This window comes from Microchirus variegatus (genome assembly GCF_963457635.1).
Source record: "Microchirus variegatus genome assembly, chromosome: 4".
NCBI lineage: Eukaryota > Metazoa > Chordata > Actinopteri > Pleuronectiformes > Soleidae > Microchirus > Microchirus variegatus.
Genome location: NC_139805.1, coordinates 33,546,524 through 33,567,805, shown reverse-complemented (window position 1 = coordinate 33,567,805; position 21,282 = coordinate 33,546,524). Strand labels below are relative to the sequence as shown.

General features: G+C 43.5%; 1 protein-coding gene across 1 annotated transcript; it reads right to left on the bottom strand.

The window, feature by feature from the left end:
- Positions 1 to 696: 696 nt before the first annotated feature.
- Positions 697 to 20,819, bottom strand: st3gal3a (ST3 beta-galactoside alpha-2,3-sialyltransferase 3a; the record flags this gene model as incomplete). Its single annotated transcript, XM_083888454.1, has 10 exons — positions 697 to 820; positions 3,284 to 3,430; positions 4,235 to 4,381; positions 6,750 to 6,936; positions 7,136 to 7,231; positions 8,994 to 9,057; positions 9,997 to 10,091; positions 15,893 to 15,985; positions 16,354 to 16,396; positions 20,711 to 20,819. 10 exons carry the CDS (start codon positions 20,817 to 20,819, stop codon positions 716 to 718), a joined length of 1,086 nt encoding a protein of 361 aa, XP_083744580.1. The 3' UTR covers positions 697 to 715.
- Between the last annotated feature and the right edge of the window lie 463 nt (positions 20,820 to 21,282).

The following is a 21,282-nucleotide window of genomic DNA, read 5'->3' as shown; positions in this document are numbered from 1 at the left end:
AATCAGAACCAGCAAATTCATGGAAATACTGAAACGGGACTGAGGTCAGCAGTTAAAAAGATTGAAGCCCCATTTAAATATCTATCTCTATCACTATATATGTGTATAAATAAAACTGTCTTAAAAACAAGTCATGCAACGCTCTCGCCCGAAAAAGGATTCGGCACCGCTCTTCACAGCATCATCTTGTGTTTTGATTTGGGATTTGGTCCAACAGGTGAAGATGAAAGGCTTCAACGGGCGAGGGAAACTCCACAACGACGTCCAGACTGCGTCCAATTGGACGTCGTGTCGCTTTAATACTGTCTGGATCGTCTGATCCGGTCCATGTTTTTGTTCCCCACACCAAAGTGGAAGATATGCGTGATGAGTTTGATGCGGATTACATTCAGCCGTGTGAGCAACAAGGACACTTGTCGAGGTAATTCTTGGCACAGCTTCCTCTCCTGCTCTTCCTTTAGCTCCTGATCCGCGGCACCAAATCCATGTTTTATATTCACTAAACCTGCGACTAGGACGAGCTAAAATACTGAGATACGATTCAAAGTGCAACACTGTGGTGTGTGTGTGTGTGTGTGAGCGCGTCCACGTTCTGTTCTCTGCAGAGAACATGCGACACCTTCTGCTCTCATGCTGAGGTTCCCCCGAGGTTCCCCCGAGGTTCCCCATCAGGTGCCCGGAACAGAGGTGAGAAAGCTGAGATCCAGGCGAGAGGTCAACATGCGGCGCTGCAGATCCCGCCGGTTAAGTCCTGGATGACGCCGGCCTTCACCAGCTTCACCAGGAACTTCTTCTCTTTGGATATGTTGTGAGTCCAGGACTGTGGAGAGGACAAGAGGACACAAGGACACGAGGTTTAGAAAAAGGTAAGAAATGAATAAAGTAAGGAGCAAGCAAGGAATTGCAGTTTTAGGGCCTGTACCAATATGTTAGGGAGCTAGGGGAAGTGCCTATTGTAATGGTAAATTCCATTTCTCTGGCTCAGGGCTAGAACTGTCTATCACCCGATACCTGCACCAGTACAGAAGACCAGGTCCTTTCTGTATAGTGTGACAAAGAGGTGTGAAAGCACCGTCTGAAAAGCGAGAGACTTTGTCTATTGGAGGAATGCGAAAGGATCAGTCCTGCGAAGATTGACCTTTTCCATGCAACGAAAAAAATAAAACCTTGTCGGCCGGCAGTTCCACAACACTGTCCTCCCCTAAAAGTGCCCCTCGCCACCAAGACGGCTCTGGACCAGGCTTGCGGGCAAGGGAGTATCCCATGATGCCTTGCACACTCAGCCAACATCGATTTTCTGGAACAATATGGCCGCTACCGGTGCAAACGGCTATACGCAAACGTAATATATTTGCAAATACGGCTGTAAAAAAAAAAACGGAAACGTGTTGGAATGTGTTAGTTAGATGTATATGCAACGGACTGTTACGTTATAGTTTGAAAATCGTTACTTGACGACGTTTGTAAATAGGCAGAGAAACATCCGGGTCACACATCCCGACTATTGCGAGCACACGGCGAACGAGTCTTCCGTTTTGCGCATTTCTTCGCCGTTGATTTACAACAGACAGGAGCTCCGTTGGAACCGGCGTTTTTCAAACGTGAATGTAAATAGTATTTATTTTTTATGGTGGTATTGCAATTCACAGGCAATGTGTATCACCGCCATCTACTGGACTGGTGTGAAATCAGACACGTTCGCTAGGCTAGTTTGCATACAAGTGGTGTCCCATTTCTCAGGGAAAAATCTTCCCTTGCACTGCCCTCATTGAGGGCACTTTACTGTGAAGGGAACTCATAGCAAGTGTTCTCAGAGCAAGTGAGAGAATTGGGACTGGGCCTTTTCTCTGATGTCTTGGCCGCTGTCTCAAAAACCCCTCGGTTAGCACTAACCTACGATGAAGCCTGACACTTTAAAGTCCTCGTCCGTGTTCCTCCCGACACTTGAGATAAGATACACATCGTCCACAAACCAGCCACCCACCCACGCTGGGAAAGTCCCCTCTTAGTTTTCCCGAGAGGCGTTTTCTCAAAACCAGAGAAAGGTCACGGTAAACTGTTCCAGAGCAGCATAAACCTGGAAAATAACAAGCAATGCAAACAAAGTAGTGTGGGAAGGGGAGGGTGAGGGGGCTGGTAAATAATAGAGCGGAGGCTTTGTTTATTAAGAGTTTAAGACGTGCAGGAAACAGAAGGTTACATGGAGCTGGAAGGTCAGACCCTTCTTTAATACTTCAGTGGGTTAGGGTTTTATACTGTTTTCAGAGACCATGTGTATGGGAGTTAAAAAACAAAAGGAAGTAAAAGTGAAAAAAGGAAATGTGTCCAGGGCTTTGGCAGGTAGGTCACGCTGCCTTCCACACTTCCTCTACATCGACAATAATTCAGCCACACAAGGACGTGGTCATAGAGACCCGTTTTATTCTCCGTGGATGATTCATTATCACGCGTCTGCAGCAGAAGAGCTAATTCTCTCTTTGAGGCTCATGCACATGTGGATTTATATAAACAGAGAACCAAACAAATGATTGAGTGCAACATCTAAACAACGTTCATAAGAGAAAGCGAGCAGGAGAGCTTTCAAACCTTGTTTTCTTTATTCTCCGGACGTTTTTGAGAAGGTTACTGAGGCTTTTTAAGGTTAGTTAACATTCATAGATATAGCTTCATGTGTTCAACTCTGCTGATAACTTGCTTGTTATACTATGAATAAAGTTTTTACAGTTTTAAGGTAGTAGACGAAGAAGTTTTTTACGGATTAGACCGTCGTGGGACAGCTTAGCTTCACCCCACTAATGATGTATTGTTGGATGTGTACTCAATTAACCTGGCGATTATTTTCACGATTAATCGAGTAATCGTTTGGCCCATAAAGTGTCAGAAATGTCTTTGTTTTTGTCCATAAAACCGATTAATTCAGTTTACACAATTTTAATTAATACCAATATATCAAGGTCATTTCGTGATTCTATACAACACACAAAACCCCTTCATTTCTGTAATATTCAGGATATTGTGAGGGCTTAATCACAACTGTGTGCAGAGTCGCCGTCCACCAGACGACCAGCTCTGTTCGTTATGACGACTCGTCAATTTCCGGGACCTTGTCCAAGTTTTAAAATCTCAAGGTCTACGACTAAGCGTTAAAGAAACTGTCCAAGTTATTTATTTCATGTATCCATTCTGTCCATATCTCAGTGTGTGACATGGATGCCTTATTCCTAAACATAAAAGTCACCTAACCTGTAATCAACAAATCATCACAGTCGGGTCTTTCGCAAACCTCTTTGATGGCCGACATCTTGGTCTTCTCATAGTAGTGCAAAGGGGCGTGGGGGGTGCTCAGGTTGTAGCCGAATCCAGCCAAGGCGACTTCGTCGCAGTTGTGGAGGGCCATCGTTATGGCAACCGCCCCCAGGGTCGGGATATTCTGGAAAACAGACGAGTGCAAGTTTAAAGGGTTTGTATGAAGCAGGTGACCTCCTGTCCGTGACCTCCTGAGTGTGTGAAACACCGTACAGTATATACACACACACACATATATATATATATATATATACACTATATACGGTTACTGTGTGGATGTGTTACAGATGTGACATGCGAGGCCGTGGTCCATATTTATAACCGACGAACAGCGATGCTGTTTGTCTTCAGGCCGTGTTCGGCTCCCTGCGGCATCTGCTGTGTGTTCACACAAGACTTCATAATGCAAACAGACGCAGAGGAGACGAGGAGAGGAAACAAGGCGAGGAGAGGAGGAAAGTCCACTCTCTGACCGTTAAAGCAACGCTCCCCAGTCAGAGAGTGGATAACTGAAATATAAGCCATAATCTTTCATTTCTGATCAGTTTCCGTCACAAAAGGACATTTTAGTTTACATTATCTGTTTTTACGTTTTTATGTAATGTACAGCACTTCAGTTGTTTTTAAATGTGCTATAGAAATGGATAAATATACTGGATTGGACTGTAGAACATCTTGTTGTTGGGCTGACAGATTACTGGATTACTGAAAACCAGGACGTGGCCATGCTTCATTTTAAGTTTTTGTGGGAAAATTGGGGGAATTTAAACTGTAAATACACTGTATGCACATGACGATGTCTATTGAAATCATCCACGGTGGAAGTGTCGTAAAATAGTTACCAGTGGGTACAGTTTGACAGGAGTTAATTAAGAAGAGCCGATTGTCACAGTTATTCTCTTAACTCCTGTCAAACACACAAACTCACCCCGGTGCCCATCTGTCCCTTGTTGTACGGCAAGCCAATCAGCTGGAAGGAGGCCTCCTGGATGAAGTACGGGTTCAGGATGCGCATCTCGCTGGGCTCCCGAGGAACATGCCGGGCCACTGACTTCCAGAAGCCATTGGTGCTAATCTGAGAGAAGACGGAAGGGATTTTAAACGTGCGATGACTGCGAAATATGCACATACAGGATATAGCCCAAAATATATAAGATCTCATATGGAAATACAGTGGTGAGCATCTTTTCTACTATTAAGAATCAAAACAATTTTGGGCAGATTAATAATATGAATTAAAGTATAGCAGAGTAGAGTTCACTCTCTGAAACCACTGTTTATCAAATGACACACAGTGGAACAGTGGCTAGAACTGTTGTTGCCTCAAAGCAAGAAGGTTGCCGGATGTGATCTGGATGTGATCCAGATGTCAACCAGATGTGACCCCAATGTGACCCAGGTGAGATCCGAATGTGACCCAGATGTGACCCGGATGTGACCTGAATGTGAACCAAATGTGATCTGGATGTGACCCGGATGTGACTCCAACGTGACCCAGGTGGGAACCAGGTGAGATCCAGATATGACCCGGATGTGACCCAGATGTGACCCCAATGTGACCCAGGTGAGATCCGAATGTGACCTGAATGTGAACCAAATGTGATCTGGATGTGACCCGGGTGGGACCCAGATGTGACTCCAACGTGACACAGGTGGGAACCAGGTGAGATCCAGATATGACCCAGATGTGACCCCAATGTGACCCGGGTGAGATCCGAGTGTGACCCGGATGTGACCTGAATGTGAACCTAATGTGATCTGGATGTGACCCGGGTGGGATCCAGATGTGACCTGGATGTGACCCGGATGTGACCCCAATGTGGCCCAGGTGTGAACCACGTGAGATCCAGATGTGACCAAGATGTTACCCGAATGTGATCCAGATGTGACCTGGATGTGACCTGAATGTGAACCAAATGTGATCTGGATGTGACCCGGGTGGGATCCAGATGTGACCCGGATGTGAACCAGATGTGACCCGGATGTGACCCCAATGTGGCCCAGGTGTGAACCCCGTGAGATCCAGATGTGACCAAGATGTTACCCGGATGTGATCCAGATGTGACCAGGATGTGACCCGGATGTGACCTGAATGTGAACCAAATGTGATCTGGATGTGACCCGGGTGGGATCCAGATGTGACCTGGATGTGACCCGGATGTGAACCAGATGTGACCCGGATGTGACCCAAATATGATCCAAGTGTGAACCAGGTAAGATCCGAATGTGACCCTGATGTGATCCTCGTCCCACCGAGGGTTCCCTCTGTTGTACTCCCAACTTCCTCACAGTCCAAAAACAGGCAGACTGGGATGAGGTGAATTAGTTGTTAGTCTCTGCATGTTGGCCTTGTTATGGACTTCTTCCACCTCTCTACCCGTGATCCTCATGTGGAGGATGAAGCAGTAGGACATGAATGAATGAATGTTAATCAATTGCGAGACACGTTAATGCTGAGTAAGTACACACCGATAATGACCATGCAAATATTTATCGTCAAGTGACAGGTACGGGACTGGGTTACAGGGTGGAAAATATGATGACACCAATAACCTGAGTCCAACACCATGAAAAACAACTGAGGAAAAACAAGAGGAGCAAACAAAGGCGGGCAGACTGCATCAGTATACTAAGGGCCATTAGACTAATTAGCAGCAGCTTGCTCCTCCAGTCCTGATGGCTCTTTATGGACAGTTACTGGGATACCTGCCTCTGGGTTTGCTGAGGTATGTACGCAGGGGAGAAGCCAAACAGCCGCGTTATGAGCTGTTAGCGCATAGCACTGTTACCCTGTAAGGCTGATGGATGTGTCGGTAATCCTGTCCGACTGAGAGCATTTTGTTCTTCCATTGCAGCGGGAAATCTAACGCCTCAAACGCTGTTTGGCAGCACATGGAGACATAACGTGGACAACGCAGCAGAGCAGGAGGGGGATCAGATGACAGAGTGATTCTCAAATCCCTTTAACAACCATCAGGGAATATAGATATGAAGAGGCTAATCCGATTTACCCAGGTTTATTCATGGATTGGACATAGCAGGTCATAAAAATGAATGTATTAGCTTAAGATTGACAAGGAAAATATTACTCAGTGTTGACATTAACCATTGATAGGAGGAGGATATTTAAAGTGAAGAAAATAACGTAATTATCGTCATCCACTTTTGCTATAGTGTTGTACTTGTACTTACATAATTGCCTTGACAGGATTTATGGGCGTTTGGTTTAAAAATGTGTAAAATAGTCTGTAGAAATGCGACATAAATCTCTAAACGAGCCACTTTCGCCCCTTACTACCACAGCAACCATGTTCTTTGTTGAAAGAACACAAAGTGTGAAGAGATTTTGGTAGAAATAGTCAAATAAAAGGTATAGGCATTGCAACTATAATACTTTTATGTGTCGTTACAGTATGTGGTGTGGTCAGCCAGGTCTTTCTTACCAGCTTCTTGTTGAAGATCATGTGTTGCAGCCACTTAAAGTCCAGAGCTTTGAAGGCAGAGAGGACAAACAGGGACTCGGACTCGTAGCGCTCCGTCTTCTGGATGGCGCCTTCTGGATACGTGATCCTCAGCGTGGTCTTAGAGCCGACGTCTTTCTCGAAGCCTTTCACCGGAGCCTCGTTTAACCTGCGGCACAAAACCGATTACACAGCTGAACGGCAAAATAATGAAAACGTGCAATAAAAACGAACTGGGCTTTTGTTGTGTAAGTAGCCTTCAATCACGAGAAGAATAAACAGGGATACTGTAAAGTCACTGTGGTCATGTGTTTTGGGCCATAGGGGCCACTGTAGTGCTGCACACATTGGTGTCCGTCTGTACAAACCTGACCACCACATCAAACTGGTCAATCTTGGGCCCCAGAGACCTGGAGGTGAGGATTCCTCCGTTTCCCACGATGACGCACGTCTTACAGCTCAAACTGTAAAAGAGAAAGACGACAGCCCGTGATTTTAGGTCAAACAGAACGAAATGAAAGATCGGAAGAGGGGTCGGGAAAGAACTGTGAATGCAGACACATTTTTTACTTCTCAGGTCAAGACATTTTTGAGAAGGTCACTGAGGCTTTTTAGGGTTTGTTAAACATTCATAGCTACAGCTTTGTGTGTTTAACAAGCAGGTTATCAGCAGAGTTGTACTGTTAATAAAGGTATAAATAAATTATTTTGCTATATTTATGGAATATATCCTGGAGTAAGGGTTAGCTTTCAAAAACTTTTTTCACTTGACTGGCCCCGACTGACCAGACAAGACGCTTATGGCGTGTTTCCACCGGCACGGCACAGTTGCGTTTCCACTAGCAACTTCTTTTAGTACCTGCTCTGGCAAGGATTGCAAGCTAGCTAACGTGATACTATGCATGACATCGCCAGTCTGCCGACCACTGATTGGTCAGAGAGTGGCGTCACAGGAAGAGACGTCTGACACAAGAATCAAGCTGAACTGCAGAGCCGTTAAAAAGACTAAAATCTCAATATTTATATTTAGCGAGCTGGGACCATAGTGGAAAAAGGGCCATTAGTGACCCCAGGTCACATACTGTGTCATATTTATTCATTCTTCACACCAGTCATTTGGGTTTTATTGTCAACAACTACAGAGTTTATGAATGCAATACTTATATATCCTGTTTTCAGTCCTGTTATACGATGCAACAACAGCACAACGTGTCCTGCGTTTACTCTTCACTGCTTCATTCTGGGAGGAAAGCGTTAGCTGGCTGATGAAACGGACGGGGTCAGTACACGGTGTCCTGTCTGAGGAAATTAGCGGCGGCTCCATATAAAGACAAAACCTTCCAGTCAAAAAGGAAATTGACGTCCTGCAGCTACGGAGAGCAGAGCCGAGCTGTGACTTTTGTCGGTTAGTGACTTTTGTGCGGTTAGGTAAAATATTGATCTGCGTTTCCAAAACCTGGAAATTTGAAGTTTGCAGGACTCATATTATACCCTATTTCTGTCCTAATGAACATGTCTGTGACATGCTTTGGTCAAAATAGGTTAAGGATGAAGCACCACAGCAGTTCAATAATCACCCTGCCAAAACAGCCCTGTTCAGAACGCTCGCTTTAGTAGTATCTCTTTAGGTTTAAGCCCTACCTTAAAAAAATAAGTAAAACGAAATTTAAGGGACAGGAAAGAACATCAGCCACAGAGGCTACTGGGAGCTAACAGCAGTTAGCATTTGGAAAAGTGATCATTAGCAGGCTCTAGCAGGCACATTGCCGTCATATATAACATGTATCCACTGGACAGATAAATCCTCTGAGGCTGGAAGTTTGTGTAGGACTCTGTGCTGCACTGTGGAGCCAAGAATAGAACTTTTTGCAGACTTCCGGTTTTCGGATACCGTTGCCCTCGCCTGCACTCTCGCGTGTTTTACGGACAAAGCGGAGCTCCGCGAAACAACAATTCCAGGAATTTAGCGTCTTGTGACGTCCCAATGAGCGCGGAAGTCAACATGTGTTTCATCTCCTGTACTTAGACTGAGGAGGACCACAAAAACAAATGTGAGTCATCTTTTTTCACACTTTGCCGACTCATAGGGCCTCCAGAGTCCCAAATATGAGTTAAAAAAAATTTAAACTTAAATTACAATGATTAAAAAGTTGATTTTGCATAATATGTCTCCTTTAAAGTTAGATGAACAAAACGCTATAAAATCTTGACCTGGCACAGACTCACCTGTCGAGCTCTTCTCCAAGGCCATAGTTCTTAGTCGCTGACAGGAGAACGTCTATGATCTTCTCTGCAGATACGAGACAGGAGGAGGAGAAGAATACGTAAGATGAAAGAAAAGCAAATTCTTCCCTCATTTCCAGCACAACTAGAGCAACAGTGATAAAAGAGGTCATGGTGGGAGCCAACAGCTGGGTGGCCCGACACCTCATCAGTGTGATACAACCGTCGAAAGACAACGGAGGCGTTTAGACACTTCACTGTGGGGAAGGAAGCTTTCTAAAAACAACAACAATGACAAAGTCTCTGTCATAGTTTTGCAAGAAATGCCTCGTTGTCTGATTTTGAAACATTAGGTGGTGGCAGTGAAAGCTGTTAATCCGTTCAGCCGCCTCTGAGACTCAACTGTTCCAGATTAAATAAAAAGTAGAGATGAATGGAGGGAGTCAGTTCAGGATGTAAAGCAAACACACACACAGTCCCTGCCAGTTTTCACCAGGTGTGGAAGATACAGCGGGATAACGGTGGAGAAATCTATGCTAAGAGACGCTCCATCCACGTTCCACACAGACTTTGTTCTCCATGTTGTGAATGAATGGATAAATCCAGCACTTTTAATGCTAACATTTTGTTTTCTTCAGTTAAGAAGGATATCGTGATGTATCACAATACGATTGTCTTGCGATATACACCACCATTCATAAGTTTGGGGTCACCTATAATTTTTTTTTGTGTTTTCAGCTGTGCTAACATCATTGCACAAGGGTTTTTTAAATCATCCAATAGCCTTATTATGTGATTAGCAAACATAATGTACCATTAGAACCATTAGGAGAGATGGTTGCTGGGAATGGGCCTCTATACACCTCTGTACATATTCCATTAAAAACCTGAAGTTTGCAGCGAGAATAGTCGTTTACCACATTAACAATGTATAGAGTGTATTTCTGAAGTGACCCCGAAATTTTGCGTATGCAACTGCAACATTAAGTGCGCCGCGCACTCATACCTTGCGATTTGACGCCGAACGGAGGAGGGAAATCGTCGATCTTGGAGAACCGTTTGTAATTTGGATCCAGGAATATCGGCACCAGTTTGGTGAATCTGTCGATACACAAGAAAACACGTTATAACACGAGCGAAGCATCTCTGTCTTAAGAACCGTACAGTACAGAACCTGATGTTAAACATTGGAGATGCACTGATTAATGTCAGAATCCCTAAGAGGATTTAGAGCATCGGGTTTCAAGCTAATCCACAGACGGGTCTGAGTTTACCCTTCAAGACAAAATCCAGAGACAAGTGTGAGAAAAAGGACACATTTCACTGAGCACCAAGACTTATTGTTTATGGACCAAACCAACACTCTTCCAATGATGTGCTCCATGAGCTTGCTAACCCTCATACTGAGATACAGCAGTTGTTGATAGTTGTTGAAGTTTCTAAACAGGACCCAACACGTTGCCTTGTCTACTTTACATGTTTGCTAATGTATTTAGAAAAGGCAAAGGTCATGGACATTCTTTTTACATTAGAAAGTTAATATTAAAGTCTGTTTGTTTGTTCACACCCCTTCTCATGTACATCCCAGTGGGAGATTCCATTTGGTGGAACGCCATTGTCCGGTACACGTGTTTGTACTTTGTTTCTAGTCCAAGAAGAGATCCTACACAACGAGTTTCCAATTTTGCTTTTCTTGGAATGATTATCATTTAATTTTCTGGTGTGTGTAAAAAATTATATTTGCATATTTGCTGCAATCCTTCAAAGAATCCTTTGAATTGTCTCTCTGAAGCTCTCTGTGCCTTTAACTCCTGACGTACCATGCCCCTTGTGTTTAACGTCGAGGCAAACCCTTGCAGAGAAAAAAAGAGCTGCTGGATGTCCTCCTTTGTTGTCTGTTGAGTTGCGTTCGATGACGTCGCTAGCCAAACCGCGCCCACACAACGCCTACCAAGTAAAAAGGTACTGTTCTGTCAAAACGCTAGCTTCAGTACCAAGTAGAATGGAAACAGTACCGTGTCCGTTGTGTTTAATGTCAGTCATTGTGGTGAGTTTGTACGTAAAGTCGCCTTATTTGGTTACGTTTAGTTAAATAGTTAATGAAGAACCGAGGTCACAAAATACTACATTTGTACCGAGGTTTGTGGATCAACAACCTGTGTAACGTGATGTTAAAAACAGGCATTTCCTCTGGACTTTGGTACGAGGAGTGAGTGGTTTACAAAGTGACACAACCTTCACCTTTCAGTTGTGCTGTGCAAAAGGTTAACAGACATTCATGCGCGTTAACGCATGACGTTTCCATGACGACTGACCGGAAATAGACGCGCATGACGTCATGTTTACGTGCTGCAACACCGGAGTCCAGGCACCGTTTAGCAGTTAGCTCCGTTAGCTGCATTAGCTCCTTTTAGCGCCGTTAGCGAGCCTACAGTCGAACTGGGGCGGTCTGTTTATTAAAGGAAAAGAGCAGCGCTACAAATAACCAGCGTACCTGTGTACTGCGTATGTGTGCATCTGTTTTTAAAGTTTAGCGTTACTTTAGAGACTCATTTTAACGATAGGGAGTCACGTAAACATGTCATGGACATGCGTCGCGCATTAACGTTTGACAGCACTAGTTTTCAGTGATATTAAGTGACAAAAATGTAAGATTTCATTAGGCTAGCCATTTTGTACAAGGCTAAAATCTGTTTTCCCATGTGTCCCAGTGGTGTACACCCTATCGCAGTCATGGTCCTGTTGACCATCTGCAACAGGCTACCAGGGGCAGTCATCAACTTCAAACCATTATCATAAGGTAATAACACCATGGGAGCCACAGTACAGTGCGTGTACATAAAGGAAGCCGTGAACACCAGCGCATATAAATCAAAAATTACAGTGATGTGAAGTCAGTTTGTTGCTGCACAGCATTAAACCTGTTCTGCTTCATTTAAAACTCACATCTGCCTCTACTTTGCAGGAACACGATTAATGAAGGCAGACACGGCTGAGCTTCTTGTTTTTTGGTAAACCTGTAGGCATTTTGCCTACAACTATTGATTATTTCAACCCGAGCAATAATTATTTTCAGTTTTATTGTATGTATCACGCAATAACAAGCATATCCCATCTTAATAGTAAATGTAAGATAATTGAAAAAGTGAATTACACATTACTTAAAATTTGGTATTCATGATATTAGGAGAATTTGCAACAGGTGAAAGGACAGGTGAAATACTGAAGGGAAAATAAGAATGTGCTCTCACTGTAGTGGAAATTGCATCAACTCCTTGTCAAAAGCCAGTGAACAGTTCTGAAAATCAAACTTAATAGTTGACGTGTAAAATTCTGAAAAAAAAAAAAGAATGGTGGGTCTTTATTAATATTGTTTTAAGCACCGGTGATTTTTACCAAAGCCAAATTTGAATCAGTTCATCCATGATTCAGGGTGAACATTTAGGCCAGATGTGATGACATTTCCTCAAGGACTTTCTGAAATACAGAGTCATAAAGAGCACAGAATCTGCTCCGAGTGACAAGTGCTGGCAAATACTTGGTGCAAGATAAATTGGACTTGACTTTAAATGCACAAAAGCTAATGTGCACGAACCCAAATGGGAATTGTCTTCTATGGAAGAACCGGAACAGCGTGAAAGGAAAAAACATCAGCTCCTGCAGCTTTGTTTTCCATGTGCAATATCCCATAAAGAACTTCAAATGAGCGTTGATTTGACAAAACAAAAAAAACTGCCGCTAATCAGTGAGAGCAGGTGGCTCAAAAATGTTTTTCCTGAACCGGTTACGTATTGAGCTACTAATGCAGGTTTCAAGCCTTTGGTGTTCAATACTGTTCAAGTTTGAAGGTGTTTTGATGAACCTGCTGCTGTGAGAGGAGAAGGTCAAGTTCTCATAAAAACAGAGATTATAAAGAAATACAGTTTGACAACGGCCTGTTTTTTGAGTGACAAAATAGAGACACCGGACAACCGGAAATGGTCTACTACCATCAGGGTAAAAGGGGTCACCCGTGTAGATTCTAATTCATCCAGGTCATAGTTATCAATGGATATGGACTTCCAAGTTTCTCTTGAAAACTAGCCTTTGGCTTCAATCTTGTATGTTTACAGTTTTCGTGTTCATTGATAATATGTCGTCCCAGCTTTAAATAAATAAACGTTTCATCTCTTGGATGAGAAACGTCAAGTCCAGACTCAGTAGCTCTGTTTCGGCTTGGTATTCATTTTTTTGCGTTTCCATTAGGAATAGTACCAATATAACTAGTTCCCAACTGTTCCATTCTTTGGCACCCTTCCCTTGGGGTACCAGAGTAAAATGGAACGGTATGGTCATGACTAGAAAAACCGTCATTCCATTGCAAGCAATTGAAATATTCCATGGAAGTTGAACGCTTGCAGAGAAAAAAAGAGCTGCTGGATGTCCTCCTTTGTTGTCTGTTGTGTCGCGTTCGATGACGTCGCTAGCCAAACCTCGCTAACGCGGCCCACACAACGCATACCAAGTAAAAGGTACTGCTCTGTCAAAACGCTAGCTTGACAAAGGGCTTTACCATTCCAAACATTACCGTACCAAACCGTAGCAGAATGGAAACGGTATTTTTGACACGTCATTCAAAAAATGGATTCCCCACTAGTACTTGCATAGTGCGAACTTGGACAGTAGTCCAACTAAATGGCGTAGTCAAGCTACAACCATAGCTTGACTCTGCATGGACACATAGAAGGCAAACTAAATGGGTCGAGGACGCCCTGGGCATATCTCCTCTTTTCCGGATTGTTTTTCCTCTCGAGGAGCATTCACTTGTGTTATTTTAACAGGTTACAACCCGGACCCCTTGGGTACAGTGTCATTAACGTGCTGTGTGGAGGGTCGGAGGGGTTGCGTGTCTCTCCTGCTCAGAGACTTAAGTGAGCTAAGTGAACCGGCCTGAGGTCTTCTCACGCACTGGGACAAAAACAGAGCAGAAGAGGACAAAAAATAGAATGTGCGCAACACATGGGCCCATTCAGACGCTCGCTTCTTCACAGCGGTTTTATAGACGGGGCTGAAAACATAAGCAGGTGTAGGGGCTTTCATGGTGGTGCTCTTTAATAATAGAGAGGCCAAAACGGTGTCTTTTCTGATCAGACTACTCTCCACTTACAAGGCTTACAATAATATAGTACCGACTGAGCAGGTTTTTTGGAATATAGTAGTGAATTGGGTTCCGTCAGGACACTAAGCTGCACACACATGAAAAATTAACTAAGCCAGGGATTACCAAAGACCAGAGATGTGTCACGGGACAATTCCAACCAATTTATGTGAACATGTTTTAAATAAAATGCATAAAAAGTTACAATATCGATGTTTCAAAGCAAAAAGGTACAGCACATCCATCCAGACAAGAGTTTGGCTCCCGCACAACCATTCAAGCACACTCATTTCATGTGCTGGTGTAAATGCAGCTAGAAGCAGCGTCTTAGCTGCATTTGGTCGATCTGTTGTAAAGAAAACCATGTGAATAAAATGAATGCGTTTCAGCTAAAATGTGAATATGGTCATAGAGGGTAGGGAAAGAAAGTAGAACCTTCTGATTCATGTCAGTCAAACCAGTGCTGTCCCAATGAGTATGGTACAAAGCATACTTTAAGGTCGGCTAATACACTCAAAATGAGGGTTGGGTTCACAGCACTCGCAGCTGTGGTTGCCTACTATACTGCCTGACTATGGTCCCTTCCTTTACATTGCCGGGGACTTGGGCGACGTAGTGTCGCGTGGCGATGGTCACGCGACACCCCGCCATCTTTATTTTGGGTGCTCGGCTGTTTTCATTCATAAAAATAAATGACTGAAATGTATCCAGCGCCTTCAGAAATGTTTCAATCATTGCTTCATGTTAGCAATTTAGAGGGAAAATCGAGGTATCCACAATAAAAGTCTTCTGTTAAAGAGGACCTAGACTGGAAGTTCCAATTAACGCTGTTTTTTTAGTGTGTATCTGCGTCGTTACCTTGTTTACGAAGCCCTGAAGTTTTGAAACAAACAGTTCACCCATTGCTGAGAACGCTGTGTTTTATTGTAATCTCGGGCTCAGTGAGATCTCGGAAAAAAGCCCGGTCCGGTTACGTAAACAGCATTTCTCCTGAACAGCAGATCCTCCTGCTCCGGGCACTAGTCCGGGTACATCCGGTTGCGTACATTGAAGAATAACGTCCGTTGTGGAGGTGTTTCACGAGCGACAATGTGGTCTGACTCTGGGTCTGACTCTGGGTCTGACTCTGGGTCTGACTCTGGGTCTGACTCTGGGTCTGACTCTGGGTCTGACTCTGGGTCTGACTCTGGGTCTGACTCTGGGTCTGACTCTGGGTCTGACTCTGGGTCTGACTCTGGGTCTGACTCTGGGTCTGACTCTGGGTCTGACTCTGGGTCTGACTCTGGGTCTGACTCTGGGTCTGACTCTGGGTCTGACTCTGGGTCAAAGTCTTAAAAGGGTCTGCGGCGGGGAGTCGTGAAGAAGCTATTTTTAAACACTGTTAAAACAATGTTTTGATAATGAGGAGCAGTGCATCCACCGTTCCAGAGGGGGAAGCTGCGCTTCCGGGTATTGTCACTTGGCCAATTGAAAGACAGTTGGGAAGGCTCTACGCTGGCTGGCCAATCACAACACACTCTGTCTTCTGGGTGTGAGATTTATGTCTGAAATATCGCGGCTGGGGAACAGCATCAGAAAAGAGGATTTTTATCGGCTCGTTTACAGCAACTAGGAGGTTTTTGACCATAAAAACAAGTTAATGTATGCAAGTAGACCTACATAACTAACCTATATGTGCAACAGGACCACTCTATGTGACTTTTAAAGACGAAGCTCACTTTCAAAACACACAACTATACAGTTTGGTATACGTTTGTCCTCTTACTTTGGGTGAATGGCAGTCATCTTTGCAGCTGCATATCCAGGTTTACAGGCTCCCTCGCTGAGGTTGTTGTACTTGTAGATCAGCTCCAAAGGCCTGTCGATGTAACACGTGCAAAGTCAGAAAATAAAAATGCAAACGGCAAGAAATCATTTTGAGACGAGTTTATAGACTCGAATTGGCTTTTACTTGCTTGCTTGCTTTGTAGATTCTGTCCCTGAGCTTTTCTGGCCTTGGTGTGATTTTTATTTTTTTTAAACTTGCTGTCCTGTCGAGTTCTGCCCTTGTGCTGCTGTTCAAATCAAATCAGTCTCTGTTTTCTTTGTTGTCATTTTCTAAGATTTACATAATTAGGACCTCACACTTGCGACTATTTGGAGTGTGTTGTGTTTATTCCAAATGTGGGCAGAAGACTCATTAGGAAACAGTTTTTCAGAATAAAACATGAAAACATGCATACTCACAGTTTACCATCCAGCTTTAGAAGGAATCCTTGTTTGTCATACACTAGAGGAAAATAAGAATTTTATAAGATGACAAGAGATTCAATTTGGAAGGATGGAAGCACATCACAACCACACGTTACAGAAAATGCAACGTAAACATTTATGAATATATTCTTTCAGAAAAACATGCTGTCGATTCATTCCTCGAATGGTCCAAACCGAAAACATTTTCAAATGACGTTTTGTCCACAAAATCAAAATTATTCAGTTTTTTGTTTTGTTATACAATTCAGAGAAACCAGATGAGAAGCTGTATCATGGATGTGTTTGTTTTAATTGTCAAAAAAACCCACAAAAACACAATGCATGGATCAATTCTGTAAGTAATTAATCGTTGCAGCATTGGAACATAGTGAAAATCCCTCGATTTTTTTTTCCACCGATTCCCAGCACTTGCACCCATATACCAACATTACGGTCATTTTTGAGGGGGTGAGCGTGCACAAAAACTCTTGAAATTCGGCATGGAGGTCGAGCTGGCGAAAAATGCAATATTAGCATAGGTCAAGACAAAAGTTGTCAGATGAGGGCGAAATTTGGTGAGTGTATCGGGCTTAATCCAAAGTTTCTTGAGGTAGTTTTGACGTAAGAGAAAGTGGCCAAAATTGCATTAAATGCAAATTTTTATTTTTTTCTATCGTGTTGAAGTCGCACATAGTTGTTGTGATTTCAACCGAACTTAGTTTATTTATTGCTCTCATGTGTCCAAACAAAATTTCTAATGTACTTCCATTAGCTTCGCCAACCCAGAAGTCGGCCATTTTGGAAAAAACAAAAATGGCTAGTCTACGCGTTGGAACAAACTCGTCCTAGCACGTTTGAACTAGCCGCGTCTAACTCGGTCCATAGGTTTGAGACAAGTCAATGGTTAAAGGTTAGCAAAGGATTTTCTCTACATCAAAAGGTGTGGCCTCAGCGGCAGGATAGCTACTTAAAAATTCCACTTTTTGAAAGCTTTAACGTAAACAGAACTAGTGTATTGGTAGAAGACCAATTTTCAATACTGTAGTGGTGACTACAAAGCAAACATATGGCTCCTGTGAAACGGAAGCGATTTCATGACTAAGTTTCTGTGAACAAAAATGCATAAATTGCAGATTTCTTTAAAAAAAAAAAGGTCAAATACCGTCTAGCGGTAAACTAATCACCGTACCGCTCGTCCTAATGTGGTTTCTGTGATGAAATCTGAAGATGCATTCACACAAAAGCAGATTGCTCAGAATGGATGGTTCCAAACAAAGTCGACAACAACATTGCCACAAACCCACCGAGCTCGGCGCTCATTACTTGACACAGCAGGACGACAGGATCGGTAACTGAAAGTCAGAAATGTGTGGTTTAAGTGAGGAATGCTTCCTTCCTGAGGTACAGCTGGGTAAAGGTCTGGTAAGGTGTGGTGCAGATGATTAAGGCTCAATTATAAATGTCCTGAATGAGGAATGCTCCTAACGGCTAATTTACCTGTCAAGTGAACATACATTTACACGAGTTGACTAGACCACAATTGCCAAGATGGAATTCAACAACAAGTTATCACAGCTGATGCCGTTTCATCCCCCCCTACAGTTTCATGCAGTGCGGCGTTAGCTTCTCCTGAACTCGCACAGGTGACCACATTTGTGAACTTCAACTAATTCAACCGGAACTAAGACTAAGAGCATGTCAGAATTCAGTTTGAAGCCCATCCAGAGCTCGACGCGTGCAGGCACGTTCCTTAAGACGAGCCAATGCTATCTCGGGAGAATCGCACATGAGCCAAAGAGCGGGAGCCAGATTCTGGCCTCGTGCTGGAAAGATGCGGTAAAGCAGCTGTGCGTGTTTCTGGGCCATGTGGGAAGTGCGGATTCAAGTCCAACACCAGCAAACTCAAACTTATTTGACATTTGAAAGGCAGATCGTTATTTGTTTGACATCTTCATCCCTTAAAGCTCCCATAGAGTGGTCCTATCGCACATATGTGAGTTATGGAGGTCTACTTACATACATTAACTTGTTTTTATGGTCAAAAACCTCCTAGTTGCAGCAAACAAGCTGATCAAAATCTCTCCTCACTGAAGCTCTCGACAGTCGCGCTGTTTCAGACCTGAAATCTCACCCCCAGAATACACGACTGTGTTGTGATTGGCCAGGTACCTGGAAGTGACGTAATTAGCACGTCAGCTCTCAGCAGCTTAGCTCCCCCCTCTGGAGCGTTGGATGCACTGCTGCTCATTATGAAAACATTGTTTTAACAATGTTTAAAAATAGCTTGTCTCCCCACCGCAGTCCCTTTTATGACTTTGACCCGGAGTCAGACCCAGAGTCAGAAGACACTGTCGCTCGTGAAACACCTCCACAACGGACGTTATTCTTCTTCTGCGGCTTAATGTACGCAACCCGATGTGGCCGGACTAGTGCCCGGAGCAGGAGGATCTGCTGTTCAGGAGACGGGATCCTTACGTCACGATTCCAGGCTTTTTCAGAGCGCCTGCAGAGCCCGAGAATACAATAAAGGCCAGCGTTCTCAGCAGTGGCTGAACTGTTTTCAAACTGTAGGGCTTCATAAACGATGTAATGGCGCAGATACACACCAAAAAAACCAACGTTTTTCTGCCGGTCTATGGGAGTTTTAAGGGTTTCCTTCTTTGAAAGAACCTATGCTTTTGTATGGTACCAGCATCTTATGGCGCTATTCTTCTAGCACGACTCAACCCTTCCCTTTTTTGATTAGTCAGAGTGTCATCACTGTCATGTGCGCAACGTCCATCATGAATCAAACTCTTAAAATGGGTAAGAGCCACTTCACCCAAGCCAAGTCTTTATCTTTGGTGAGACAAGCAAGACATCTTACGAATGTTACTCACTCATTGTTTTGCATGGAATCCCACGTCAACGGCGGAGAGAGAGAGACAGTGGACAACTACGTACTGTACATCAAGCAACGCAGGGCGTGAAACAGTAGGTGGCGCCGTGACAAACAAGGGAGACATCTACCTAAATATCATAACTTTCTTGCCCCATGTCAATTTTGGACGATTTTAGGACAAAAACCTTTCAAGGGCCATGACTTTGTTTTGTCAAATTCACAATCTTTCAAGGATTTTAAGGACTCATGGGAACCCTGTATCAAGTATTTCATCTACTGGCTGTACACAACCTTGTTCGCCCCCAAATTGCTTGCAAATGTTGAGGTGATAAAAGTAGTAATTTAATTATCTAGAAGTATTTATGAGAATCTAAACAGCTAGTACAGAAACATATGCTGCCTGGACGAAGAAAAAATGATGACAATTGATTCCACTGCTCTGAAGGATAGGTGGAATTATAAATGAATTCAAACTGCAAGAAGAATGTAACCACTTCATAACGGCAATGAGTGTAACGTGGCGATGAATGGAGGGATGGTGTAAAGAGGTGGGTGAATTAAAACACAAATGAAACGTTCTGTCTCCAAGTTAAGGCTTTGGCGCCCTCATCTGGTGAAAAAAAGTAGTAAGACTACACTCTACAGCAGGGGTGTCGGACTCAATTTCACTGAGGGCCACATCAGCATAATGGTGACCCTCAAAGGGCCAGATGTAACTGACATACAGAATAAATGTAACTAAATGTCACCAAATAAAGGTTACTACTCATATCGCTAAATAACTTGCTGTATTTATTACTTACTCAATTTCACTCGTCGCATGACGCATATACAATGATACACTGCGATCTAGTGGCGGGTAACGCAATCGCCATGCATTGTGGGAAATGTAGTTTATGGTCAACGCACGCCTTAAAGCAGCATAGACCTATTTTAACACAGATTTTTAAGACCAATTAATCACTCGCGGGCCACATAAAATGACGTGGCGGGCCAGATGTGGCCCCCGGGCCTTGAGTTTGACACATGTGCTCTTCAGACTCACTTTTTCATATTAAAAACTATCATGTAATATGCATATGCAATAACCAAATAATAGCCAAATGTTTTGTTAGTGTGGCTTTACACATGAAATCAAGAAGCTACTCCCCACAGTTTAAACGTAGTTTTTAAAATAAATGAAAAACAGACAAGTGGATCCTTTTGACGCACTGAAAAGGAACTCTTTGAACCACAGCAGAGGCCTCACAGTGCAGATATTAAGGACGGAAAGCCGAGTGATGACGTTAAATACAACAAAGGGGAGTCAATGACGGTTCTCTGATTTTTCCAGCTGGTTTCTTTGCTCCATATTTTGAATGGAATAATTTTGGCTTGTGGAGAAAAACGAGAAACTGATCGTCTTAAAAAAAAAAAACTACTCTACTCGACTAATCGAGAATCGATTAGTCGGCATCCGTCGACACTCACGTGATTTGTGGCTCCAGCCTTGTAAGCTGATCCTCTCCGACGAGTAGTAGAGAAATCCCAGGACCAGCGTGGTGCACAGGACGAGGACGAGGTTGCGACTGGGTTTCATTTTCCTCTTGCACAGCCAGCACACATGGCACATCAGCCTGTTTAGCGTGGGGAAAGAGGGGACAAAACTGGTTAGCTCTGCACTCGAACACGACAATGTTTACGCTTAATTCAATCACACGCAGAGCAGAGGTATCAGATTCATCCGGTGCCCTCATCCTTAGCAGAGTATTTATTTGCACTAGTTCACGCTGGGGAGATGGCCTGGAGGCTTGTTTTATCAGCAGCCCTGACTCAAAATGAAGGTTTAGGTCCAATTGTTGCACTTGCATGAAAATGACTTCACTAAATAATGCAGAGAGTTGGAGAAATTGTGAACTAATGAGATCTGAAATGCATTTTATGTGTCCAAAAACCCTGTGTGTCAGTTTAAAATTCTTTCTTGTCGGTTGGTTTTCACTGTCAACTTATTTACAATCATTTATTTATAAGCACCTTCAGCAGCAGCAAATACAAGAAAAGAA